Below are 23,951 nucleotides of genomic sequence, written 5' to 3'. Positions count from 1 at the left end.
CCAAGGTCGAGTCTGTCATCTCCAGAATATCATCCATCCATCTTGCCCCTGGTCGGCCCCTCTTCCTTTTGCCTTCCATTTTCCCTAGCATCAGCATCTTCTCCAGGGTATCCTGTCTTCTCATTATGTGGCCAAAGTACTTCAGTTTTGCCTTTAATATCATTCCCTCAAGTGAGCAGTCTGGCTTTATTTCCTGGAGTATGGACTGGTTTGATCTTCTTGCAGTCCAAGGCACTCTCAGAATTTTCCTCCAGCACCACAGTTCAAAAGCATCTATCTTCCTTCGCTCAGCCTTCCTTATGATCCAGCTCTCGCAGCCATAGGTTACGATGGGGAATACCATTGCTTGAACTATGCGGACCTTTGTTGTCAGTGTGATGTCTCTGCTCTTCACTATTTTATCAAGATTTGTCATTGCTGTCCTCCCAAGAAGTAAATGTCTTCTGATTTCCTGGCTGCAGTCAGCATCTGCAGTAATCTTTGCGCCTAGAAAGACAAAGTCTGTCACTGCCTCCACGTTTTCTCCCTCTATTTGCCAGTTGACAATCCAGCTGGTTGCCATAATCTTGGTTTTTTTGAGGTTTAACTGCAACCCAGCTTTTGCACTTTCTTCTTTCACCTTCATCATGAGGTTCCTCAGCTCCTCCTCGCTTTCCGCCATCAAAGTGGTATCGTCTGCATATCTGAGATTGTTAATGTTTCTTCCAGCGATTTTAACTCCAGCCTTGACTTCATCAAGCCCAGCACGCCGCATGATGTGTTCTGCGTACAGGTTGAATAGGTAGGGTGAGAGTATACAACCCTGCCGTACTCCTTTCCCAATCTTAAACCAGTCCATTGATCCGTGGTCTGTTCTTACCGTTGCTACTTGGTCGTTATACAGATTCCTCAGGAGGCAGCCAAGATGACTTGGTATCCCCATACCACCAAGAACTTGCCACAATTTGTTATTGTGGCAAGTTCTTGTTATTGTGGCAAGTTCTTGTTATTACAGTCAAAGGCTTTAGAATAGTCAATGAAACAGAAATAGATGTTTTTCTGAAACTCCCTGGCTTTCTTCATTATCCAGCGGATATTAGCAATTTGGTCTCTAGTTCCTCTGCCTTTTCTAAACCCAGCTTGTACATCTGGCAATTCTCGTTCCATGAATTGCTGGAGTCTACCTTGCAAGATCTTGAGCATTACCTTACTGGCATGTGAAATAAGTGCCACTGTTCGATAGTTTGAACATTCTTTGGTGCTTCCCTTTTTTGGTATGGGGATATAAGTTGATTTTTTCCAATCTGATGGCCATTCTTGTGTTTTCCAAATTTGCTGGCATATGGCATGCATCACCTTGACAGCATCATCTTGCAAGATTTTAAACAGTTCAGCTGGGATACCGTCATCTCCTGCTGCCTTGTTATTAGCAATGCTTCTTAAGGCCCATTCCACCTCACTCTTCAGGATGTCTGGCTCTGGCTCACTGACCACACCGTCAAATCTATCCCCAATATTATTATCCTTCCTATACAGATCTTCCGTATATTCTTGCCACCTTTTCTTGATCTCTTCTGCTTCTGTTAGGTCCTTGCCATCTTTGTTTTTGATCATACCCATTTTTGCCTGGAATTTACCTCCGATGTTTCTAATTTTCTGGAAGAGGTCCCTTGTCCTTCTTATTCTATTATCTTCTTCCACTTCCGCGCATTGCTTGTTTAAAAATAATTCCTTATCTCTTCTGGCTAACTTCTGGAATTTTGCATTTAATTGGGCATATCTCCCCCTTTCACTGTTCCCTTTTGCTTTCCTTCTTTCTTGGGCTACTTCCAGTGTCTCAGCAGACAGCCATCTTGCCTTCTTGGTTTTCTTTTTCTTTGGGACGTTTGTTGTTGCCGCCTCCTGAACAATGTTGTGAACTTCTGTCCATAGTTCTTCCAGGACCCTATCTACTAAATCTAGTCCCTTAAATCTATTCTTCACCTCCACTGCATATTCATGAAGAATATTAGTGAGCTCATATCGAACTGATCTGTGGGTCTTCCCTATTCTCTTTAGTCTGATTCTAAATTCTGCAATAAGAAGGTCGTGATCTGAACTACAATCAGCTCCAGGTCTTGTTTTTACCAACTGCATAGATGTCCGCCACCTTTGGCTACAAAGGATGTAGTCAATCTGATTTCGGTGTCGACCATCTGGTGAAGTCCATGTATAAAGTCGTCTCTTAGGTTGTTAGAAGAGAGTGTTTGTTATGCACAGTGAGTTGTCTTGGCAAAATTCTATCAGCCTATGTCCTGCTTCATTTTGTTCTCCCAGACCATGCTTGCCTGTAATTCCAGGTGTCGTTTGACTACCCACCTTAGCATTCCAGTCTCCTGTAATGAAAATAACATCTTTTTTTGGCATACTATCCAGTAGGTGCTGCAGATCCTCATAGAACTGATCTACTTCTGCTTCTTCAGCATCTGTGGTTGGGGTGTATATTTGGATCACTGTGATGTTAAATGCTTACCCTGAATTCGAATTGAGATCATTCTGTCATTTTTTGGATTGTATCCAAGCACTGCTTTAGCCACTTTATTATTAATTATGAAGGCTACTCCTTTTCTTCTGTGGTCCTCTTGTCCACAGTAGTAGATCTGGTGGTCATTTGATGTGAAGTGGCCCATTCTAGTCCACTTCTGGATACACTTCTTTTAAAGGCCTGGTGGCAAATTAAAGACCTTTTAGGGAGCAATCCTAGTCAGTGGATAGACGTCCATAGGATACTTGGTTTCTGGAAACTGACCTCAGAGCCAGCGCTCCAAGGTCGGTTCCCTGAGAAACGACCTTTCCCCTCTCCCGCACTGCCTCACAGGCAGCTCAGAACCACCCCAAACAAGGCATACCTGGGGGCGGTCCGGGACAAGGAAGGTGGAAATGCCGATACGACACATCCTATGTGTTGTCTGGCAGCCACGTCCCCTGTGCCGCCTTCTCATGGCTAGACAGCTGACAATGGCTCAGTCTTCTCCCAAAAGAGCGTCTATGACCCCCCTGGCAAAGGCGAAGTACAGGCTGAAGGGGCAGGATTGCAGCTTGAGATCGATAGGCATATGGTCAAGGAACACCTCATTACTTTGAATGAGTTCAAATCTCCAGGGCCAGATGAACTGCACCCTAGAGTAATAAAGGATCTGGCACAAGAACTTTCAGAACCACTGTCTATTCTCTTTGAGAAATCATGGAGGACAGGTGGAGTGCCAGATGACTGGAGGAAGGCTGATGTTGTCCCTATCTTCAAAAAGGGTAAAAAGGAGGAACCTGGGAACTACAGACCACTCAGTCTGACATCAATCCCTGGGAAAATTCTGGAGCAGATGATAAAGCAATCCATCTGTAAGCACCTTGAAAACAATGCAGTGATTACTCAAAGGCAACATGGATTTGTCAAGAACAAATCCTGCCAGATGAATCTGATCTCATTTTTGGATCAAGTAACCACCCTTGTGGACCATGGGAATGCTGTAGACATCATATACCTCGACTTCAGCAAAGCTTTTGACAAAGTGCCCCATGATATCCTGATGAGCAAACTAGCTCAAAGTGGGCTAGATGAAACAACGATCCGGTGGATCCACAGTTGGCTACAGAATCGGACTCAAAGAGCGCTTATCAGTGGGGTCTTCTCAAACTGGGGAGAGGTAACGAGTCGGGTACCGCAGGGCTCAGTCCTGGGCCTAGTGCTCTTCCACATTTTTAATGATGACTTGGAGGAGGAGGTGCAGGGAATGCTGATCAAATTTGCAGATGACACAAAATTGGGCCGGTAGCTAATACTTTGGAAGACAGAAACAAAATTCAAAGTGATCTTGATAGACTGGAGTGCTGGGCAGAAAACAACAGAATGAAATTGAAGAGGGATAAATGTCAAGTTCCTCACCTAGGAAAAAGAAACCAAATGCACAGTTACAAGATGGGGGATATGTGACTCAACAACACTACAAGCGAGAAGGATCTTGGAATTGTTGTCGATCACAAGCTGAATATGAGCCAACAATGTGATGTGGCTGCAAAAAAGGCAAATGCTCTTTTGTGCTGCATTAATAGAAGCATCGCTTCCAAATCCCAGGAAGTCCTAGTTCCCCTCTACTCAGCACTGGTTAGGCCTCTTCTGGAGTAATGTGTCCAGTTCTGGGTACCACACTTGAAGAAGGATGCAGACAAACTGGGGAGGGTTCAGAGGAGGGCAACAAAGATGATCAGGGGACTGGAAACGAAGCCCTATGAAGAGAGACTGAAAGAACTGGGCATGTTTAGCCTTGAGAAGGGAAGACTGAGGGGAGATATGATAGCACTCTCCAAGTACTTGAAAGGTTGTGACAGAGAGGAAGGCCAGGATCTATTCTCGATCATCCCAGAGTGCAGGACATGGAATCATGGGCTCACGTTACAGGAAGGCAGATTCCAGCTGAACATCAGGAAAATCTTCCAGGCTGTTAGAGTAATACGACAATGGAACCAATGACCTAGGGAGGTGATGGGCTCTCCCACACTGGAGGCATTCAAGATGAGACTGGACAGCCATCTGTCAGGGATGGTTTGACTTGGAGTCCTGCATTGAGCAGGGGGTTGGACTCGATGGCCTTGTAGACCCCTTCCAACCCTATTATTCTATGATTCTGTGATCATGTCAGATGACATAACTCCCACTCTGCATCAATCACATGCTTTTCTGCCTGAAATACTGCTTCTTTGCAAAGTCATTTTGCTCCAGATTTTCCCCTAAGTGGAGTTTGGGAGTCTGTATGACCTCAATTGGCTTCGGCGCAGGCTGGGGGGAGTAGCACTGATAGGCAGAAGGGAAAGTTGCATCATGAAAGGGTGGACATGAGGAGAGGTGTTGGCTAACATCAGGAAATACTTCCTGACTGTTAGAGCAATACGACAATGGAACCAATGACCTAGGGAGGTAGTGGGCTCTCCCATACTGGAGGCATTCAAGACGAGGCTGGAGAGCTATCTGTCAGGGATGCTCTGACTTGGATTCCTGCATTGAGCAGAGGGTTGGACTGAATGGCTTTGTAGGCCCCTTCCAACCCTATTATTCTATGATTCTATGAATCCCCTCCGCTCTTCTCTGGCTCTGCATTGGATAGGTGGTCGCCTCGAGTTCAGAGGCGGCCCCCTATCCCAATAGGACTGCGCCCTTAGTTAAGTAAATCATTTGCGTCTTTACTGGTTATATATATTTGCCTGCATAAATATTTTTCTGAGATACTGAAGGAAGCGTGAGATAACGTTAACAAACAAAAGCAACCATCTGTTGGATAGAAAGGCCATCTTTTAAGAGTTTCTTGTTTATTACAGTAACACACCAAAACAAGAGAACTTTAAAATAGCTATGCCTTAACTGCAGTCCCACTGATTAAAATTTCTTGCCATGATTCATCAATTATAAAATTTATCAATTTTAGTTGATTCATTTACTGATTAAGAGTGCAATCCTAAGCAAGTTTAGACAGAAAAATAGCCTGCAACTCCCAGCATGCCCCGGCCAGCAAGCTGCGAGTTGCAGGCCTTTTTTCTGTCCAAACTTGCGTAGGATTGCACCTTAAGGCTGTGATCCTGTGCATGCTCTGTAAAAATGAATAGACCAGGCTGCAAGTGCTGCTAGTCTTGTATTTTTGTCTGAATGTGTTTCCAAATAGTAACTTCTAAGGAAGTCTTATACAGTGATTTTTTTAAAAAGGGGGAAATGCAGTAAAGTTTAAACCACCCATATCTTGCATTCCTGTGCTGAGAATGCTTTATTAGATATAAGCATATTTGTGTCCCATTGCTTTCACAACAAATGTATGTTGTCTGTTGCCCTGGGGGACATATAATTAGAATACTTTTCAACCAAATTTAATGTATGCCTCTGCCTGCTATAAATTCCCTTCACTGACTATAGATGAGAGAAATACTATCTTATCTTGTAAAACCGCCTGGCTGCATTGTGAATGTTTTCTCTTTTCTGGATCAAAACCTTGGCTTACTGGCTGTTCAGGAATGTTTCAGACAACATTCCCAATGCAACAGCTTGTAGGAGGAAGGAAACTTTTACAGCCCTCTCAGTTCTACATCTGGTGATCTGATAATCTAAGAACAGAATCTGTTTGCTGGAAAGGATTACCGTCAATGGGGCAACTCATTCCTGAACAAGTCTAGAGCCATGGTAATGATTTCAAGTTATCAGCCAAGTCAGAACAAGAGCCAGGACAGAACATAGATTTCCCATCCCACAGGAAATTCCAACCATTCAGTGACATAAATTATTTTGAGTAGAGATTAAAAAACCTAAGCTTTTGTGTTGGTGTTATGATGATTTTTTTTTAAAGTAGGATATCTGTCCTTTCAGTAAGCTTGGAAGTTGTCATTTCATATGCTTCTAAGGGCCACCACAAGGGACCACTCCTTTTCTCTGATGAAAGTTTAAATGAGACCAAGGCAGGCTTCCCCAGCCTGGTAGCTCTCCAAATGTTTAGGACCTCAACTCCCATCAGCCCCAGCCATCATGGCCAGTGGGCAGGAATGATGGGAGTTGTGGTCTAAAACATCTGGAGGGCACCAGATTGGGGAAGACTGCAGCAAAACAAGGGCACTTTACAATCTCTGAACTTCTGTGGCCTTCGACGTTGGACTGAAAATATACCAATCCCATTGGCAGAGCATGAGGGAAATAGGCTAAATATGGCAAATCACTTGTAGAGACAGAAATGAGAAAGTTATGGTTGGAGCATGCTAAATTTGGTGGGGCATTGGTGGAACATGGCAGAATCTTGTGTTTGCTGGCTTTTAAGAACACAGTACTGATTGCTTTAGAATGCACTCCTATGCATGACTGGCTGGGGTATACAGGGAGTTGTAGGACTTTTTTCTGTCTAAGTATGCATAGGATTGTGCTCTTAATGAAAATATGGGTCAAATTAATGTGGGATATAATGTAGCCTGAGATCTTGCTGAGCAATGAAACAAACAAAAACCCTTTCCATAAATGATTTAGCCACATGCCATTTTACTCCCAAATAGAAGCCTGATTCCTGTTTGTCTTTCTGAGTGTTTCTCAAGACTTCTGTAATATTCAATTAAAATATATACTCTTTTCAAAGCACATATACATGTTGTTGATGGTTTCGTACATTACTAATGGATTAAATTACATACAGATTTATTACAGAAAAGTCGTCACTATCCTGCAGCTAAAAAAGTGTTGTCTAGAGGTGTTTTCTTATCACTCAAGTTGGGAGTAGAGCTCGGGTCTTCAGTTGTGGGTAAGTTTAAAATAGTGATAGCTCATGCAGTATGGAGAGCATAATAAATATACTCAAAGCAGATTCAAGTGTGGGATGGAGAAACAAGAGAAGGATGTTTGCCTTTGTATGGGCATAAAGGCTGACAGGCTGTGCCACACATTAATCACTATGATAACCCTTTACATGTGGTGGGGATTAGACCTAAGACTTGCAACCCACATTGTCCATATGAAGTGATTTGTGAATCGGATTATGCATGTAATCTGTATACATGATACCGCGCAATTTTTGTGCAGTACCCTGGATTAACATGATCTGATCACATCAAAACAGAGAGGGGAGATCACGGAAACTAGCAAATATAAGATGCTCTGCTCAACTTTCATGGTATTTCCTGCAGGGAGGAGCAGGGGCCATCAGACCCAAGACCCTACCATGCATATAGAATTTCTCTATTGATGAACGTGAGACCTCTCCCTCCACGAGGGAGTGAATATATGGGAAGAGGGTGACTGGGTTCCAACAAGCGCGGCAGAGGAAGAGGCCAACATGGCTTCTTCCCCTGCGCCACCCCCCCCCCTGCGCCCACCACTTGCATTGTTCCCCACCACAATGGTCCAAACACACCCTGTGTTACGCAATATGATTCGGTATGCCCCTTAATCTGAAACATTCCATCCAACTCTTGAGTTTATAGCCCACAGGAAAGGGCCAGCATAGTCCTTGCCTTGCACGTGGTTATGTTTTGCTGATAAGCCCAGGTTCATAAATGCTGCTACGTAGTTCATTTAATAATTATGGTCACCCTTCCAGTATTAACTGTTCTTGGTAATGATTGCTCAATTGGGCCTGCTGTAGAGTTTTAATAGCTAATCTACAGTTATATGTAGTAGCACTCTGCTTGGTTTCTCCATCATTAATTAATACTAAAAGAGATATTAGTCCTAAATTACTAGTATCCAATTTACTTTTTGCTTTTATAAAGGAGCAATGATGTCCTGCTGTGAGTCATATTGATATGAATGAACAGAATTAAACAGCTACCTGCTGCCATCTAGTGAGTGTGAAAAAAATCTGCCCTTAAATTCTTAAGTAATGCTGCAGCAGCACAGCACCATGTGATTCTCATCACTGCAAAGTGATGATCCAGTAGTAGGTCAAGCACTAGCCCTGCAATAATAGGTCTCTTATCTGGTCCCACCTACCAGTAGGCTACAGCATACAACATTGTCCAATGAGACCCCAGTGACGTTATTGCTCTGGACAGGAATGGTGTATAGAAGTGAGGCACTATGCAAGATTAAATTCCTGGGATCCAGTACAAACTTGATCTGCTGGGCGATTTTCCACTCCAGGTCTGGGAGCTCCTTACCACTGACACCAGATAGGTATAGAAAAACACGGTTTGGGCCCAGTTTTCATGCCTTGGCACCAGCTAAACTAAGGAGTATATTAGTGGATATAAGTTTATCCTATGTAAAGACATGTAGTTTTCTGAGAACAGATCATCCACACCCCTGGTTTAGGATTATATCTCCAAACAACTGTGCTGTATTTGTATAATTCTGGTATACACAAAACATGTGGAGTTCTTTCTCACTTCTAAATGAACTAGAGGTAACCCAAGCACCTGCTTACATAATCAGCTATACTGTTACAGTACCCCCTAAAGTCACTTCAGCCTGTAAAGAAGGACAAACTGCATTCAAAGGAATGTAAGGAAGACCCAAAGTTTTTCTGGCTTTTTTAAAAGTAAAAAGCCTTGGGGGAATGCAATTTTGAGTGGAAGGACTTGTGGGGTGGGGGGCACTAAAAACATTATCTGCACAAAATTTCCCCAAGCTGCTCTACCCTCCTGGATTGCAGACGCATGTTTACAATTTTATACATTTGAAGCCCGATGGAGGGGAAAGTAGCCAGGGTTGTGGAGAGGGATTTTGAACTACTCAATTCAAAATCTGAGTATAATTTCCCCTTTATTTCACATGCTCAGGAAATGAATCAGAAAACAGCATGATCTGAGAGAGTCAATAGGTCTCAGATTGATTCATCTTTTTCACTGTAAGATAAATAATAATATAAATGACTTCAGGGTTATTTGAAGATAGCTCTCTGATTTCTAGAATGTTGGACTACATGGACCCTTTAATATAATCCAGGTGGTTCTTATGCTGCCTCTTTACCAATTATATCATTCCATACTTTGTAAAGTAAACAGGAACATAATGTTGCAATCCTATGCACACTTACTCAGGGATAAGACTCACTGAACTCAATGGAAATTACTTCTGAGAAAATGTGCATAGGATTTGCCATACAAAAAGTAGGACTGCATTTCTTCATGTGTAAACAGTAACTAATACAACAACACCTTAGTGCTATAAGAGTAATGCAGTTTATAAAATGTTCATCATTACAAAATAATTACAGAAAGCTCTTTGTTGATTTCCAGTTACTTCATTGTAGTCTTAGACTAACTTTTGCAAGTTTCATATCTATTTGACTGCTGAGTAATCTCATTTTTAATGGCTATGACTTGATCCTCCAGTTGTTTCAGCAGATCAGCCTTACTTTGTTTAATCTGGTTCAGATCATGTATCTTCTTTTCTAAATCTGAAATAAAAAAGTAATATGATGTGCACCGCTAGGTAAATAAAATCCTAATTTCTCTGTTATAGTCTACATCAGTAGGGAACCCTTTTCATATCAGCTTGTCAGCCAAGGAATCCCTTCATTACGGTTATAGAATCATAGAAGTTTAGATTGAGAAGGGACCTTGGAAGTCATCTAGTCCAACTCCCTGCTCAGTGCAGGAATCTGCAGCTATAGCATCCTTGGCAGATGGCTTGTCCAGCCTCTGCTTAAATATCTACAGCAAAAGGGACCTTATTTTCTCCCAAGGCAATCTGTTCCACCCTTAAACAGCTCTTTACCATTAGGAAATTTCTCCTAATATTTAGGTGAAATCCAGTGGAGGGTGCCGCCGCCAATATCAGTGGGAAGGTTAATCCAACCCCAAATCTCATAACAGTATATTGTATTTTGTTGTATTTCATTACACACACACACACACGTGCGCACACCCAGAAACAGTTTCAGTCAGAACTTGAAAGGAGCTGTCCAAGGTATGGAAGCACCTTGGATAGCTCCTTTAGAGTTCTGACTGGTTCTGACTGAACCCCAAGCAGATTCACTGCCCCATGGACATCACAGCCACCAGCCCCCACTGGTGAAATCTACTTCCCTGCAATTGCAACCCAAGCACTCTTAAATCTCTGTGACACAGAGGCAGCCATGGCATCTCCTGCCTGATCACTTCCAAGTCCCATCAACCACCCACCCTCACTCCCCCATTGGTTGAGGTAAGCAGGAATACAGGTGTGCCACACACATCTATTTTTCTTTGCATTTCTGTCACAAAACCTCTATCTGTTACTGAATGATTCAGCCTGAACTGAGAATGTGCCCCAGAAGAGGGACAGAAAGACGGTAGGAGATAATGGTAGACTGCTGGATGATTGGCAGTTGATTGGAAAGGGTTTCTGCCCTCTAATTGTTTAACAGTAGCTTTTTGCTCCTTCTAAATTAGACTGTTAGAATCCTGTTCTGTAGTAGCTTAGATGTTGACTCCGTAATTGTATGTGCCAGTCATCCCAACACATAGCTCATTGGCTGGAGCAGGTAATTAGTATTGTCCCTGTGCCACTATTTTGCACCTGGTTCCAACTGATGGCTCTTGGGATTCTGGTAAAGAACAAAGTAGATCTTGGAAGCCTGAAGTTGTCCATGCTTGCCCTTAAACACAGCCAACGCTTGGAATGGCTGTGTATTGCAAGGGAACACCAGTAGTGGTGAGCAACTTTCTTTCTGAGACATTCTGTCTTTCTGAGACATTAGTCCATCATCACTGATCTTCTCATTGAGATATCCACGGTAATCTGCTGAGGAACCTTAGAGTTGCCCAGAACACCATTTGAAAACCACTGTTCTAGATGATGTTACCTTTTCAGACAGCTAGTGTGACGTGTGTGTGTGTGTGTGTGTGTGTGAAATGAAATACAATAAAATACAATATACCATTATGAGATTTGGGGTTGGACTAGATGACCTCCAAAGATACCTTCCAACTTGGTGATTTCATGATTGTAAGATTGGGGTCTGGGTAAGAGTCTGCTAAAATGGCCAAACTGGTTGGACAGGAGATTATCTTAATAGTCTTAGCCCAGCTTGGCAAGTATCTCATTGTTAGGTAAATTAGAGGAAATATGCGGCTTGGGAAATAAATAATTAGCTGATAGTTCTCAATAGCCAGCAAGTATCTGAAAAGGAAAGAGAATACCATTCTTCCCTCCTCCCTGTTGAAGATGTTGTAATCCAGTGTTTGTATGTGAAGAAAATAGTGCAGTTTGTGTCAGACAGAGGCCCAGTTCACACTTAACAAGAAGCCACCATGGGTGGCAGCTGCCATTTTGAATATTTGGGGCATGGTGGGGGCATGCTGTAGCTTCATGTTATGTGTGAAACTGGCAAGGGTGGGTTGTTGGGGTGGTTGAGAAGCAACCCTGCAATCCTAAAACAGCCCATGGTTTTTTGGTAGCTTGTCAACCACCCCAACAACCCACCTCACCAGGTTCGCATGTAACGAGAAGCTGCAGCGGTGGGGGCTTGGATTGCCAACCGGGCACCTGTGGGCACTGTAGTGCACCGTGGCTAATAAGTGATCATGCGAACCAGGTCATCGTCTGTATGTGAAGAAGAGATTGTAGTTAGTGTCAGACAAAGTGAGAGAGCTATGTGTGGGGCTCTGAAAAGTTAATAGCATCTTGGAGTGCTGGCTCTGTTTCCCTAGAGATCTGATGAGGGAACAGTGGATTTGAGTTATTAGCTGGAGTGATTAAGCTTCATCTCCACTTACGCTCAGCCTGTATATTTGTAAATACACAAAGGTTACAAAACACCCTGAGCCTTCTGTGACCACTTCCAAAGGAAACCAAACTTCGCAAAGTGATGGGACCGAACATGGTGAGTGTAACAGTACCACTTGTTGTCAAACATGTAATGGTTCCTTCGTCTGCTATGCAAGGCAAAAGCAGGCAGGATCGGCATTGTGCCAGGGTAGCAGTACAATATAACAATATTCATGGCATGCAAGGTATTCATATGTCACTGTGAGCGTATAAGTGCAAGATGTATACCTGCTAGTCTTTTTGTTTTCTCTTCCGTCTCTTTAGCCAATTCCTCTGCCTCTTTTTTCAGTTGGTTCAGTTTCTCTAAGGTTTTCAGTGGAAGGCCTTTGGCTTTCAGTTCTTGCAAGTTGGCATATTCTTTTTTAAGATTAGCAAATTCCTGCAATAGCAAATACTGTATTTGACAATACTTCCCAACAAGTTATATGACATGTAAAAGAAAGAGAGGGAGACAGCGGGGTGGAGGAGGGAGAGAGATAATTTTGTTTAATAATCCAACTTGTCCAGCATCTTCCTATTAAAAATAATGTACTGGATGAGTAGCAGCCTTTCCTTTGGTTTGTTTTAGTTTTAAACTTTTAATTTTTTTTTTTAAGGATACAAAATGGGTGACATTTTTAAATTGTTCATCTTAACTTTTATTCTTTGTTTAAGCTTGTGCTAGAAAAGCCACATGTGTTTTGGTTGTTCCAAGGTTTAATTTATTCAAATTGCTATCAGCTGTGGGGAGATATTGCAAGAGCTCTTGGTGTTTGGACTGTGTTTTGAATGCTTTCCACAGACTTTATAAACATAAGCTGTAGAATTTTTGCAAACTTTCTCCTCACTGTTCTTCAGAGTTTATCAGTTCTTATCAAGCGGAAGAGGCCACAGAGTGCTGCTGCTTAGCATTTTATCACTGTTTATGAATGCATAGCAAGAAAAAGAAATTGAGAGACCAGTCGGAATCTCCAGCCCTCCCAAATTCCAAACAATCTAAAATTGACAGCTTTGTGCTTGGTAGCTCCAGTATCTTGGCATTTTCTGTCTCTTTTTCCAACTATTATTCAACTTTGGCCCCTCCCCTGATGGAAAATGCGGAGTGCCAGAGAGAAAGAACGAAGAGAGACAGGAGGACATCGGACTGCAGCCTGATTATGTGAATACAGCAATTACTGATGTTATGGCAGACAAGTGCTTGTTAACTGTTACAACTTAAACTAATATTTTTGGGACTCTTGGTGCCATAAATGATAAACTAATCATTTGTTTCTGTTGTTGGATGTATAAAACGATTTGATGAGATCTTACAGCTCCTTAAGGATTTGAGGGCTGGAGTCAATCAAGAAGCAAATCAGGAAGTGAAGATACTTGTGGGTCTGCAATTTATCACTCCTCAGCTCTCGAAACGTCTGAGCGCTGCTGGTTACAGAGAAACAGTAGCACTGAAGGAGTTGCACTATAAGGGGAGTTTAATTTTAATCCCAGACCAGGTAGCTTTTGAAATATTCCCTTTACCGAATGGAGTGTTGCCAAGTTGCGGGGCAGGGGGGGGGAACAGAATTGTGTATAATCTGAATGAGCTAGTGAACTTCAGGGTTTACCCAAGAAACCTTAAAACTGTACATAGACTCCTGGAGTCCTTATATTTAAAGAGATGTATAATAACTTTTGATTCACCTGCTCTGGCTAAATAATTTTTTGCTGCTAGGTACCAATTGGGTAAATATGAAGTTAGAGTTAGAAGAGTTTTTAGAACATCGCTATTAACACCATTACTCAACCAGGTACCCAGAAGGAAATCTATAGACCAGTATTCTTTAACTTTGAATAGGTCACAGAATGTTTTAGAATGGTCTGACACTGAAATGTTTATCAATTTTACATATCAGGGGGCAGATATTAGGAATACAGATATGGAGACTAGTGACCAGGCTCCACAGAAAATAAAGCCCAGGGTACCAGCTTTGTTAGCTCTTCGCCCAAACAAGATCTTTCTTCAGGCCCTGAAATTTCTTCGATCAATACTATGATTAATTATAATATTGATAATTTCCAGCTGAAATCCCAAAAGAATCAGAAAACAGTGGTGGCTGAAATTAATACTATAATGGTTCCAGCATCTAACAACCCCCAGGTGGATAATCTGATAAAGAAAAGTACTTCATGCCTAAATGGTGTCATGTACTCTGATCCCTCGATAGATCAAATCGTGTTCTTCTTGACAAAACAAGGCCTTAGAGAATTAAGTGTGTCTCCTGGAATATCTCGGGTTGGTCCAACAAAAAGTCAGATGGCTCCTTTAGAAGGAACCTTAAATCTTACAATAATATATTTCTCCAGGAAATGCTGTGTACTGGGGAAATTTTTCTGAGTGACTATAAAACCAATGCAGTCTCCACACATTCTCCTAGAGGTATGGGGCACCCTTGGGGTGGTTTAGCCTGCTGTATATCAACCTCGTTGAAAAGGGAAAGTTGTATAATTAATCATTTGCAACCCTGGGCTTTGGCTGTATTTTTTAAAATTAATTCAATAAAATATTTTATGGTAAATGTATATATTTCTCCTTGGAAATCAATCTATTACTGCGAGAATGTTTGGGGAAATCTTATAGATTATTTGTTTGCCCTGCAGACTCAGTTCCCTGGAGCCCATTTGATATTAGATGGTGATTTTAATGCCCAGTTTGGTCCAAACTGGAATGCAATAAAGCAATCCACACATTTCTCTCTGGATGACTTTCCACTGTTAGAGGGTAGACAATCTAAAGATTATATAATAAACACCCAAGGGAAGCTGTTTATCCAAATGTTTTTTCAGACTGGACTTCCCATTTTGAATGGCTCCCTGTCCGAGGATTTAACAGGAGAATTTACCTTTATTAACCACCTCAGTGCCAGTGTAGTCGATTATATTGCAGTCTCTCAAGCCGTGATAGGGTTGATTACACTCTTTAGAGTGGACTCATATCATTGCCTTGTTGTGGCAAAGGGGCTTGCATAACTCAGTGAAGCCAAAAGCTATGCCGTGCAGGGCCACCCAAGACGGACAGGTCATGGCAGAGAATTCCGACAAAATGTGGTCCACTGGAGAAGGAAATGGCAACCCACTCCAGTATTCTTGCCAAGAAAACCCCATGGAACGTATCACAAGGCTAAAAGATATGATGTCGGAAGATGAGCCCCTCAGGTCGGAAGGTGTCCAATATACTACTGGGGAAGAGCAGAGGGTATTTCCAAGTAGCGCCACAAAGAGTGAAGCGGCTAGGCCAAAGTCGAAAGGACACTCAGCTGTGGATGTGTCTGGTGGTGAAAAGAAAATCCAATGCTGTAAAGAACAATATTGTCTAGGAACCTGGAATGTCAGATCAATGACTCAAGGTAAGCTGGAGGTGGTCAAACATGAGATGGCAAGACTGAACATCGACATCTTGGGAATCAGCGAACTAAAATGGACAAGCATGGGCGAATTTAATTCAGGTGACCATTAAATCTACTACTGTGGGCAAGAATCCCTTAGAAGAAATGGAGTAGCACTCGTAGTCAACAAAAGGGTGGGAAAAGCAGTACTGCAGTACAATCTCAAAAACAATAGAAGGATCTCAGTACGAATCCAAGGCAAACCATTCAACATCACAGTAATTCAAGTCTATGCCCCAACCACTGAGGCCAAAGAAGCTGAGGTTGATGGGTTCTATGAAGACCTACAACACCTTCTGGAACTAACACCAAAAAAAGATGTCCCTTTCATCATAGAGGATTGGAATGCTAAAGTAGAAAGTCAAGAAATCACCGGGATAACAGGCAAGCATGGCCTTGGTGTACAAAATGAAGCAGGACAAAGGCTAATAGAGTTTTGCCATAGCAAACACTCTTTTCCAACGGCACAAGAGGCGACTCTACACATGGACATCACCAGATGGTCAGTACCGAAATCAGATTGATTATGTCCTTTGCAGCCAAAGATGGAGAAGCTCTATACCGTCAGTAAAAACAAGACCTGGAGCTGACTGTGGCTCAGATCATGAGCTGCTTCTTGTTGCAAAATTTTGGCTTAAATTGAAGAACTTAGGGAAAACCACTAAACCATTCAGATATGACCTAAATCATATCCCTTATGAATATACAGTGGAGGTGACGAATAGATTTAAGGGATTAGACCTGATAGACAGAGTGCCTGAGGAACTATGGACGGCGGTCCGTAACATTGTTCAGGAGGCAGCAATGAAATCCATCCCAAAGAAAAAGAATTGCAAGAAAGCAAAGTGGCTGTCTGATGAGGCTTTACAAGTAGCTGAGGAAAGAAGGGAAGCGAAAAGCAAGGGAGAAAGGGGAAGATATATCCAACTGAATGCAGGGTTCCAGAGAATAGCAAGGAGAGACAAGAAGGCCTTCTTAAATGAACAATGCAAAGAAATCGAGGAAAACACTAGAATGGGAAAGACTAGAGATCTCTTCAAGAAAATTGGAGATCTTAAGGGAACATTTTGTGCAAAGACGGGCATGATAAAGGACAAAGAAGGCAGGGACCTCACAGAAGCAGATGAGATTACGAAGAGGTGAAAAGAATACACAGAAGAACTATACAGGAAAGATCTTAATGTCCCTGATAGCCATGATAGTGTGGTCACTGAACTTGAGCCAGACATCCTAGAGGGTGAAGTCAAGTGGGCCTTAGGAAGTATTACTAACAACAAAGCTAGCGGAGATGATAGTATTCCAGCTGAGCTATTTAAAATCCTTAAAGATGATGCTGTTAAAGTGCTACACTCAATATGCTAGCAAATTTGGAACACTCAACAGTGGCCACAAGACTGGAAAAGGTTAGTTTACATTCCAATTCCAAAGAAGGGCAACGCCAAAGAGTGTTCAAACTACCGCACAATTGTGCTCATTTCACATGCCAGCAAGGTGATGCTCAAAATCCTACAAGCTAGGCTTCAGCAGTATGTGAACCGAGAACTACCGGAAGTACAAGCAGGGTTTCAAAGAGGCAGAGGAACTAGAGATCAAATCGCCAACATTCGCTGGATCATGGAGAAAGCAAGAGAATTCCAGAAGAACGTCTATTTCTGCTTTGTTGACTACGCTAAAGCCTTTGATTGTGTGGATCACAACAAACTGTGGCAAATTCTGAAAGAGATGGGAGTACCAGACCACCTTACCTGTCTCCTGAGAAACCTGTACGAGGGTCAAGAAGCAACAGTAAGAACTGGACATGGAACAGCAGATTGGTTCAAAATTGGGAAAGGAGTACGACAAGGCTGTATATTGTCGTCCTGTTTATTTAATTTATATGCAGAGTACATCATGAGAAATGCTGGGTTGGATGAATCACAGGTCAGAATTAAGATTGCTGTGAGAATTACCAACAACCTCAGATACGCAGACGATACCACCCTAATGGCAGAAAGTGAAGAGGATCTAAAGAGCCTCTTGTTGAGGGTGAAAGTGGAGAGTGCAAAAGCTGGTCTGAAACTCAACATTAAAAAAACTAAGATCATGGCATCTGGCCCCATCACTTCCTGGCATATAGAAGGGGAAGAAATGGAAGCAGTGACAGATTTTACTTTCTTGGGCTCCAAGATCACCGCAGATTGTGACTGTAGCCAAGAAATTAAAAGACGCTTGCTCCTTGGGAGGAAAGCAATGGCAAACCTAGACAGCATAGTAAGAAGCAGAGACATCACCTTGCCAACAAAGGTTTGTATAATCAAAGCTATGGTTTTCCCAGTAGTAATGTATGGCTGTGAGAGCTGGACTATAAGGAAGGCTGAGCGTTGAAGAATTGATGCTTTTGAACTGTGGCGCTGGAGAAGACTCTTACGAGTCCCCTGGACTGCAAGGAGGACAAATCAGTCAATCTTAAAGGAAATCAACCCTGACTGCTCATTGGAAGGACAGATACTGCTACTGAAGCTCAAATATTTTGGCCACCTAATGCAAAGAGAAAACTCTCTGGAAAAGACCCTGATGCTGGGAAAGATTGAAGGCAAAAGGAGAAGGAGACGGCAGAGGATGAGGCGGCTAGATAGCATCACCGATGCAATTAATATGAATTTGAGCACACTCTGGGAGAGAGCGGAGGACAGGAAGGCCTGGCGTGCTATGGTCCATGGGGTCACGAAGAGTCGGACACGACTGAATGACTGAACAACAACAACAACAACACAACTACTTTGTGGCAGGATAGCAAGTGACGTTAAAGAGTCTGTCCCATCCTTTACAGTTGCTAAAGCTTTCAGTTTGGCTGTGCAATGATTGTATGTCATTTTGTCTGATGTATTGATTGATGTATTGTCATCAACAATATGATTTGTTGTCGATCACAAGCTGAATATGAGCCAACAATGTGATGTGGCTACAAAAAAGGCAAATGCTCTTTTGGGCTGCATTCATAGAAGCATAGCTTCCAAATCCCAGGAAGTACTAGTTCCCCTCTACTCAGCACTGGTTAGGCCTTATCAGGAGTACTGTGTCCAGTTCTGGGCACCGCACTTTAAGAAGGATGCAGACAAACTGGAGAGGGTTCAGAGGAGGGCAACAAAGATGATCAGGGGACTGGAAACAAAGCCCTATGAAGAGAGACTGAAAGAACTGGTCATGTTTAGCCTTGAGAAGAGAAGAGAAGACTGAGGGGAGATATGAGAGCGCTTTTCAAGTACTTGAAAGGTTGTCACAGAGAGGAAGGCCAGGATCTCTTCTTGATCATCCCAGAGTGCAGGACACAGAATAATTGGCTCAAGTTACAGGAAGCCAGATTCTGGCTGAACATCAGGATAAACCTCCTGACTGTTAGAGCAATACGACAATGGAACCAATGACCTAGGGAGGTGGTGGGCTCTCCCACACTGGAGGCGTTCAAGACGAGGCTGGACAGCCATCTGTCAGGGATGCTCTGACTTGGATTCCTGCATTGAGTAGGGGGTTGGACTTGATGGCCTTGTAGGCCCCTTCCAACCCTACTATTCTATGATTCTATGATGGACCCTTTCAATTACTGGAAGGATTAGTACAAAGTGAGAAAAGGTGGGTGTTGTGCAAAACTGTTAATGTTCTCTCTTTTTTTTTTAGCCTCTACTGTAGTTATAATAGGTTGTGATTGGTTGTGCCCGGCTAATTCACTCATTTATTTTACGGGAAAGTACACAAGCAAAGCGGTTGTGAATTAGGCAGACTAACTGCATATTTGCTTACTTCATGAATAGACTCAAAGATTTTATTTGTGATAAACCAAAACAGTGTATGAGATGGGACAATATAAGGCTTAAGGAAAATTCACATGACTATTCCTGCCCCACCCCCACTGCCATTTTATCCCACAAAATAACATAAAATTTTATCCCTCAAAAACAGACCCCTCCCTCTGCTGGTGACCTGGGCAAAAGATAATTCAGAATTCTGATAACTTGTATATTAAAAGTTTAATGGGAACATTGATTATATTTCTAGTCTAATTTTCCTTCAGGAAGCACAGAACAGCTTACATGGAGGTACTATGTTGTCTTCCAGCCAGGCACTGGAAAAGCCAAGACCTGTTTAGTAGAAAAGCATTATTGTACCCTCAGGCTATATTACATAACGCCAGTTAACAGGACATAATTACTGCCTTCTAAAAAAGTGAGAAAATACTTCTAAACCTGTAGAATTCTGTTTTGAAAATACATTTTTAGATAGGAACTATAGTTAAGAACGCACCCTAGAGTCGGACACGACTGGTTGGGGACACCTTTACCTTTTTATAGTTAAGAACAGGAGCTGTGACCCAGGAAGCCTCTGGTTCAAAATCTTACCTCAGCTATGAAAACAGGAGGTGGCTTTAGGCAAGCTCCCACAGGTTGTTTAAACCATGGGTTAGTTGTGACCATGCAGGAGCAAACAAGCGTTCTGCCTCCCAAGCACTCTCCTGCTTCCACTTTGCAAAGCCCATTCCTGGGTTGTTTGGCACAATGTTCGAATCTGACACTCTGGGCTGTTGAGGGAGAAACAACCCAGAGTTTTAACCCAGCAACAAACCATGGGTTAAAGCCCTGGCTTGTTTCTCCCTCAACGACCCAGAGTCCCAGGTTCAGACACCAGCTCACTCGCTTCCATCACAGCTATCCATGGGGTGGTCATTACCTGCAAACTGGGCCACTGACTCTTAACCTCACCCCGCCCCCATGTGTAACATGGCAATGATAATAATAGTGTCCTACTTTACATGACCGTTGCAAGGATTAAAAGGAAAATGTATGTGAAGCACAGCACACACATAAAGGCTAAGTGTACAATCCTAAATTTGCATATTTGGAATAAGCCCACTGAACTCACAGGACTTATTTCCAAGTAAATTTACATCTGATCTGGCTTTACAGCTGCAGTCTTATGAATGCTTACTTTTCAGTATGACTCACTGAACTGAACTCAGCAGGGATGACTTCAGAGTAAACTTGCATAGGATTGAGCAATACAGCTCTGGTCTAAAAAATGCCATTCATACTTTTATAATCACACGAATGAAACAGAATGTTTTCTGGTAGTGGTCCCATGCCTACAGAGCTTATGACCAACTGGGGTGCCTCATGTTCCATCCTTAGAGTTCTTCAGAAGAGCCCTAAAGATGCATTTATTCTTGATGGCCTTCTCTTAAGGTTTTTTAATTGAGCTGCTGAATGGACGTTTAGTTTGTTATTTTAATATATTTTGGCTGGTTTTAAGGTTGCTGTTGGCTCTTACTGGTTAATTCTGGTTCTAGTTTTGTGTTATTGATTTATTATTATTATTATTATTATTATTATTATTATTATTTATTTAAAGCTGACTTGGGAGGGGTTTTCCCTTAAAGGTAGCCTATGAATATTTTAAATAAATTATCTGTAAGTCGAATTCATTTCAACAAAAAGTACACTGTAAATGTATGCAAGTCTATACTAAAGTAATTCCCAGTGAGTTACTTTCAGTGGATCAGGGCTTAACAGGAGGAAATAAATGCATGTAAGTTACTATACATCTCATTAGGCACACTCATTTTCTGCTTCTTATTCAAATGGCAGAGATATATTACCTTGTTAGTTGTCATAGCTTGATTCTGTGCTTTTTCTGCCTCTGATCTTGCATTTGTTAGTTGGTTCTTATTCATTTGCATTTTAGTTTTCAGGGAAGTCATTTTAACTTCCATCTCTGACTGTTTTTCTGAAAAGTCCTGTAATTCAGCATCAGTCTTGTTCATTTGGTTCCCAGCCTGCAGAAGAACAATAATAATCAATGGAATATTCGTAACTCAACAAGACAAAGAGTGCAGGGAGGAAGCTTAGAAACTAACTGGCATATTATGACACCAGCTTTTCTAAGGTAATAGTTTATTTCTCCAGATGCATGAAGTGGACTGAGAAAGCTGTACGAGGATATACTCCAGTGTGGGCAGGAGACACGATAGAGCAGCCTTCCCCAACCTGGTGCCCTCCAGATGTTTTGGACTACAGCATTCTTGACTACGGGCCATGCTGGTTGTGGCAGATGGGCATTGAAGTTAAAAACTTCTGGATATTGTCAAGTGCAACAGATTATGCTTCCCTATCTCTGCACCTGTTGAATTTGTCTGTAATGCAGCTTTTGATGGCACAGGAGTCCTGACTGAATACAAAATGACAACCAGATATGCACAGTACAGACACATACAGTCATACTCATTTGGTCTTTACACACATGTACAAAGTCCTTCTATGAAGATCAAGGGAAGGAAAATTCTAGTTTCTGTGTTTATTGCCTTCACATCCCATATGCGACTCTCTCATCCAGACCTTTCCCACCTACCTGAGACCTGACTTGGCCCACAGAACTAAGGCAGGAGGCAGATCAAAAGTGGGGGTGGTAGTGTTCTATCAACAGGAGCCCTGGCTGCAGCCTTGTGGGAGTTGGTGTCTAACTTATCCCAATGCTATGTTAAAGCTCAAAGCTGAGAGAAACAACAGAATTAAGTGTGTGTGTGTGTGTGTGTGTGTGTGTGAGACAGAGTATGTTATTTTGAATACGTAAGTTACTGGGAAGCTTCATGCCACTTTTTCGAAATGTAACATGAAAACACATGCCACAACGCATGCCACAATGAAGAAGAGCAGTTCTGTTACCTTCAAAAGTTGATATGATCAGTAATTCATCAGTAATAGTTCAAGAAAGCTGAATGCTTTCATATTGAGTTGTAGCCAACTGAACCAAGAACTGGGAGTATTGGAAAATAAATGCCATTGACATTTTCTTATTTGCACATACATTGCTTTTGAATGACTTAAGTTAATTGCAAGAGATGCGAGGATACCTCTGAGATTTTTGCTTTCGTTTCTTCTATTTTTCCATTTAACTTTGCAATGTCATCTCTGGTTTGCCCTTGAATATTTTCCACTTCTTTCAAGTTGCTTATTACTTCATCAGGAGTTGGAAGAACTTTCACTGCTTCCCTAAGTAGAAACAAAAATATAGCCCAAATCTGCAGAAATGCAAGGAACACATTAGGTTCAAGTACTATTATCATTATATAGCACCATCTGTGTGTGTGTGTGTGTGTGTGTGTGTGGAGAGAGACAGAGAGAGAGAGAGAGAGCGCTTTACAGAGAAATAAACAAAAAAAGCAAGGTCTTGGGCCCAAGAACCTTATAATCAAAATTTAGATGCAGGGAGAGGATATGTAAGAATGTTACTATAAAAGAGAATGTTTAGACTATTCGGCTGATTCAGTTCACACTGGTCTACCCACTGGGTGACTGGTAACATGTAGGTATTTGACTGCACTTCATAAAAATAAACAAAAGCAGATAGAAAAATATAATTTCCTATGATTTAGGGTTGGTTTTCACCTGACAGCCAGAACTAAGAGACTTATTGTACTTACTCAGTTTCTTGTGCTTTCGCCAAAACTTCCTGCGTCTCTTCCACTTGCTTATTTAACTCATTCACATAAGTTGCAGAGTCCTCACAGCGCATCATCAGGCTCTTGAGTTTATCAAGCACATTTGTTTGCTCTTGGGGCATACCTGGCAAGTTGATGTCCAGGATGTAATTTGCAACTTTCTCTATGTCTTCTGGTGGAGCACTCTCCTCTGGGAAAAAGGAGGAGAGGGCTGTGTAAGTTCCATGCTTTTGCACCTTTGGCATTAATACTGTGAAGCTGATTTGCTCAGCAAGGAGGAAATAGCTCAGCGGTAGAGCCCCTGCTTTCCATGCAGAAGGTCCCAGAATCAATCCCTGGCATCTCCTGGTAGGACTGGGAAAGAATGCTGCCTGGAACCCTGGAGAGCCTCTGGCAGTCAGTGCAGGCAACACTAGGTTAGATGGACTGATGGTCTCACCCAGTATAAGGCAGCTTCCTATGCTCCTTATTCTCGTGAACATTTTGTAATACAATATCATGATTCTGTTTTTGTGTGTGTGTGTGGGGGGGTTCATTGTTAATAAAAGTTTATCTAAGTAAGCAACTCTGTATGGTACCTGTATGAAATTCACCCTGTGGAGAAAATAGCAACTTTAGGAGAGGGATTTTTCACAAGAGAGTGGCATGTGTTGTGGATGGGATGGGATGGGGTGGGGGGCAGCAGGGGGAAGGGTAAATACATCCTCCCCACAGCACCACATTCTGACCCAAATTGTCTCCTCCAGACAACTGCTGTTAATCCTTTGGGTGGTGGTGTTTTTAAAGGAGACCTTATTCACTGATTCTATTCCCTAAAAGGCAGGCAGAGAGATAAACGAAGAGAAGTGAGATCAGCCACAGA

At 42.2% G+C, this 23,951-nt stretch overlaps 1 protein-coding gene across 3 annotated transcripts in view; it reads right to left on the bottom strand.

Moving 5' to 3' along the window:
* Positions 1–9,146: 9,146 nt before the first annotated feature.
* Positions 9,147–23,951, bottom strand: part of LAMB4 (laminin subunit beta 4) — an 88,353-nt gene continuing 73,548 nt past the window's right edge. For all 3 annotated transcript variants that reach the window (XM_084811015.1, XM_084811016.1, XM_084811017.1), the window contains exons 35-39: positions 23,072–23,279; positions 22,502–22,640; positions 21,251–21,427; positions 12,452–12,602; positions 9,147–9,869 (exon numbers count right to left, since the gene is read on the bottom strand). In XM_084811015.1, the coding sequence (XP_084667141.1) occupies positions 9,730–9,869; positions 12,452–12,602; positions 21,251–21,427; positions 22,502–22,640; positions 23,072–23,279 (815 nt within the window). In that variant the 3' untranslated portion in view covers positions 9,147–9,729. The remainder of the gene's footprint in view (positions 9,870–12,451; positions 12,603–21,250; positions 21,428–22,501; positions 22,641–23,071; positions 23,280–23,951) is intronic.

This window comes from Heloderma suspectum, chromosome 7, assembly GCF_057233095.1.
Source record: "Heloderma suspectum isolate Gila_16-S chromosome 7, 16-S_ref, whole genome shotgun sequence".
Taxonomy (NCBI): Eukaryota; Metazoa; Chordata; class Lepidosauria; order Squamata; family Helodermatidae; genus Heloderma; species Heloderma suspectum.
Note: the sequence above shows the minus strand (reverse complement) of the source record. Positions and strands in the feature narration are given on the sequence as shown.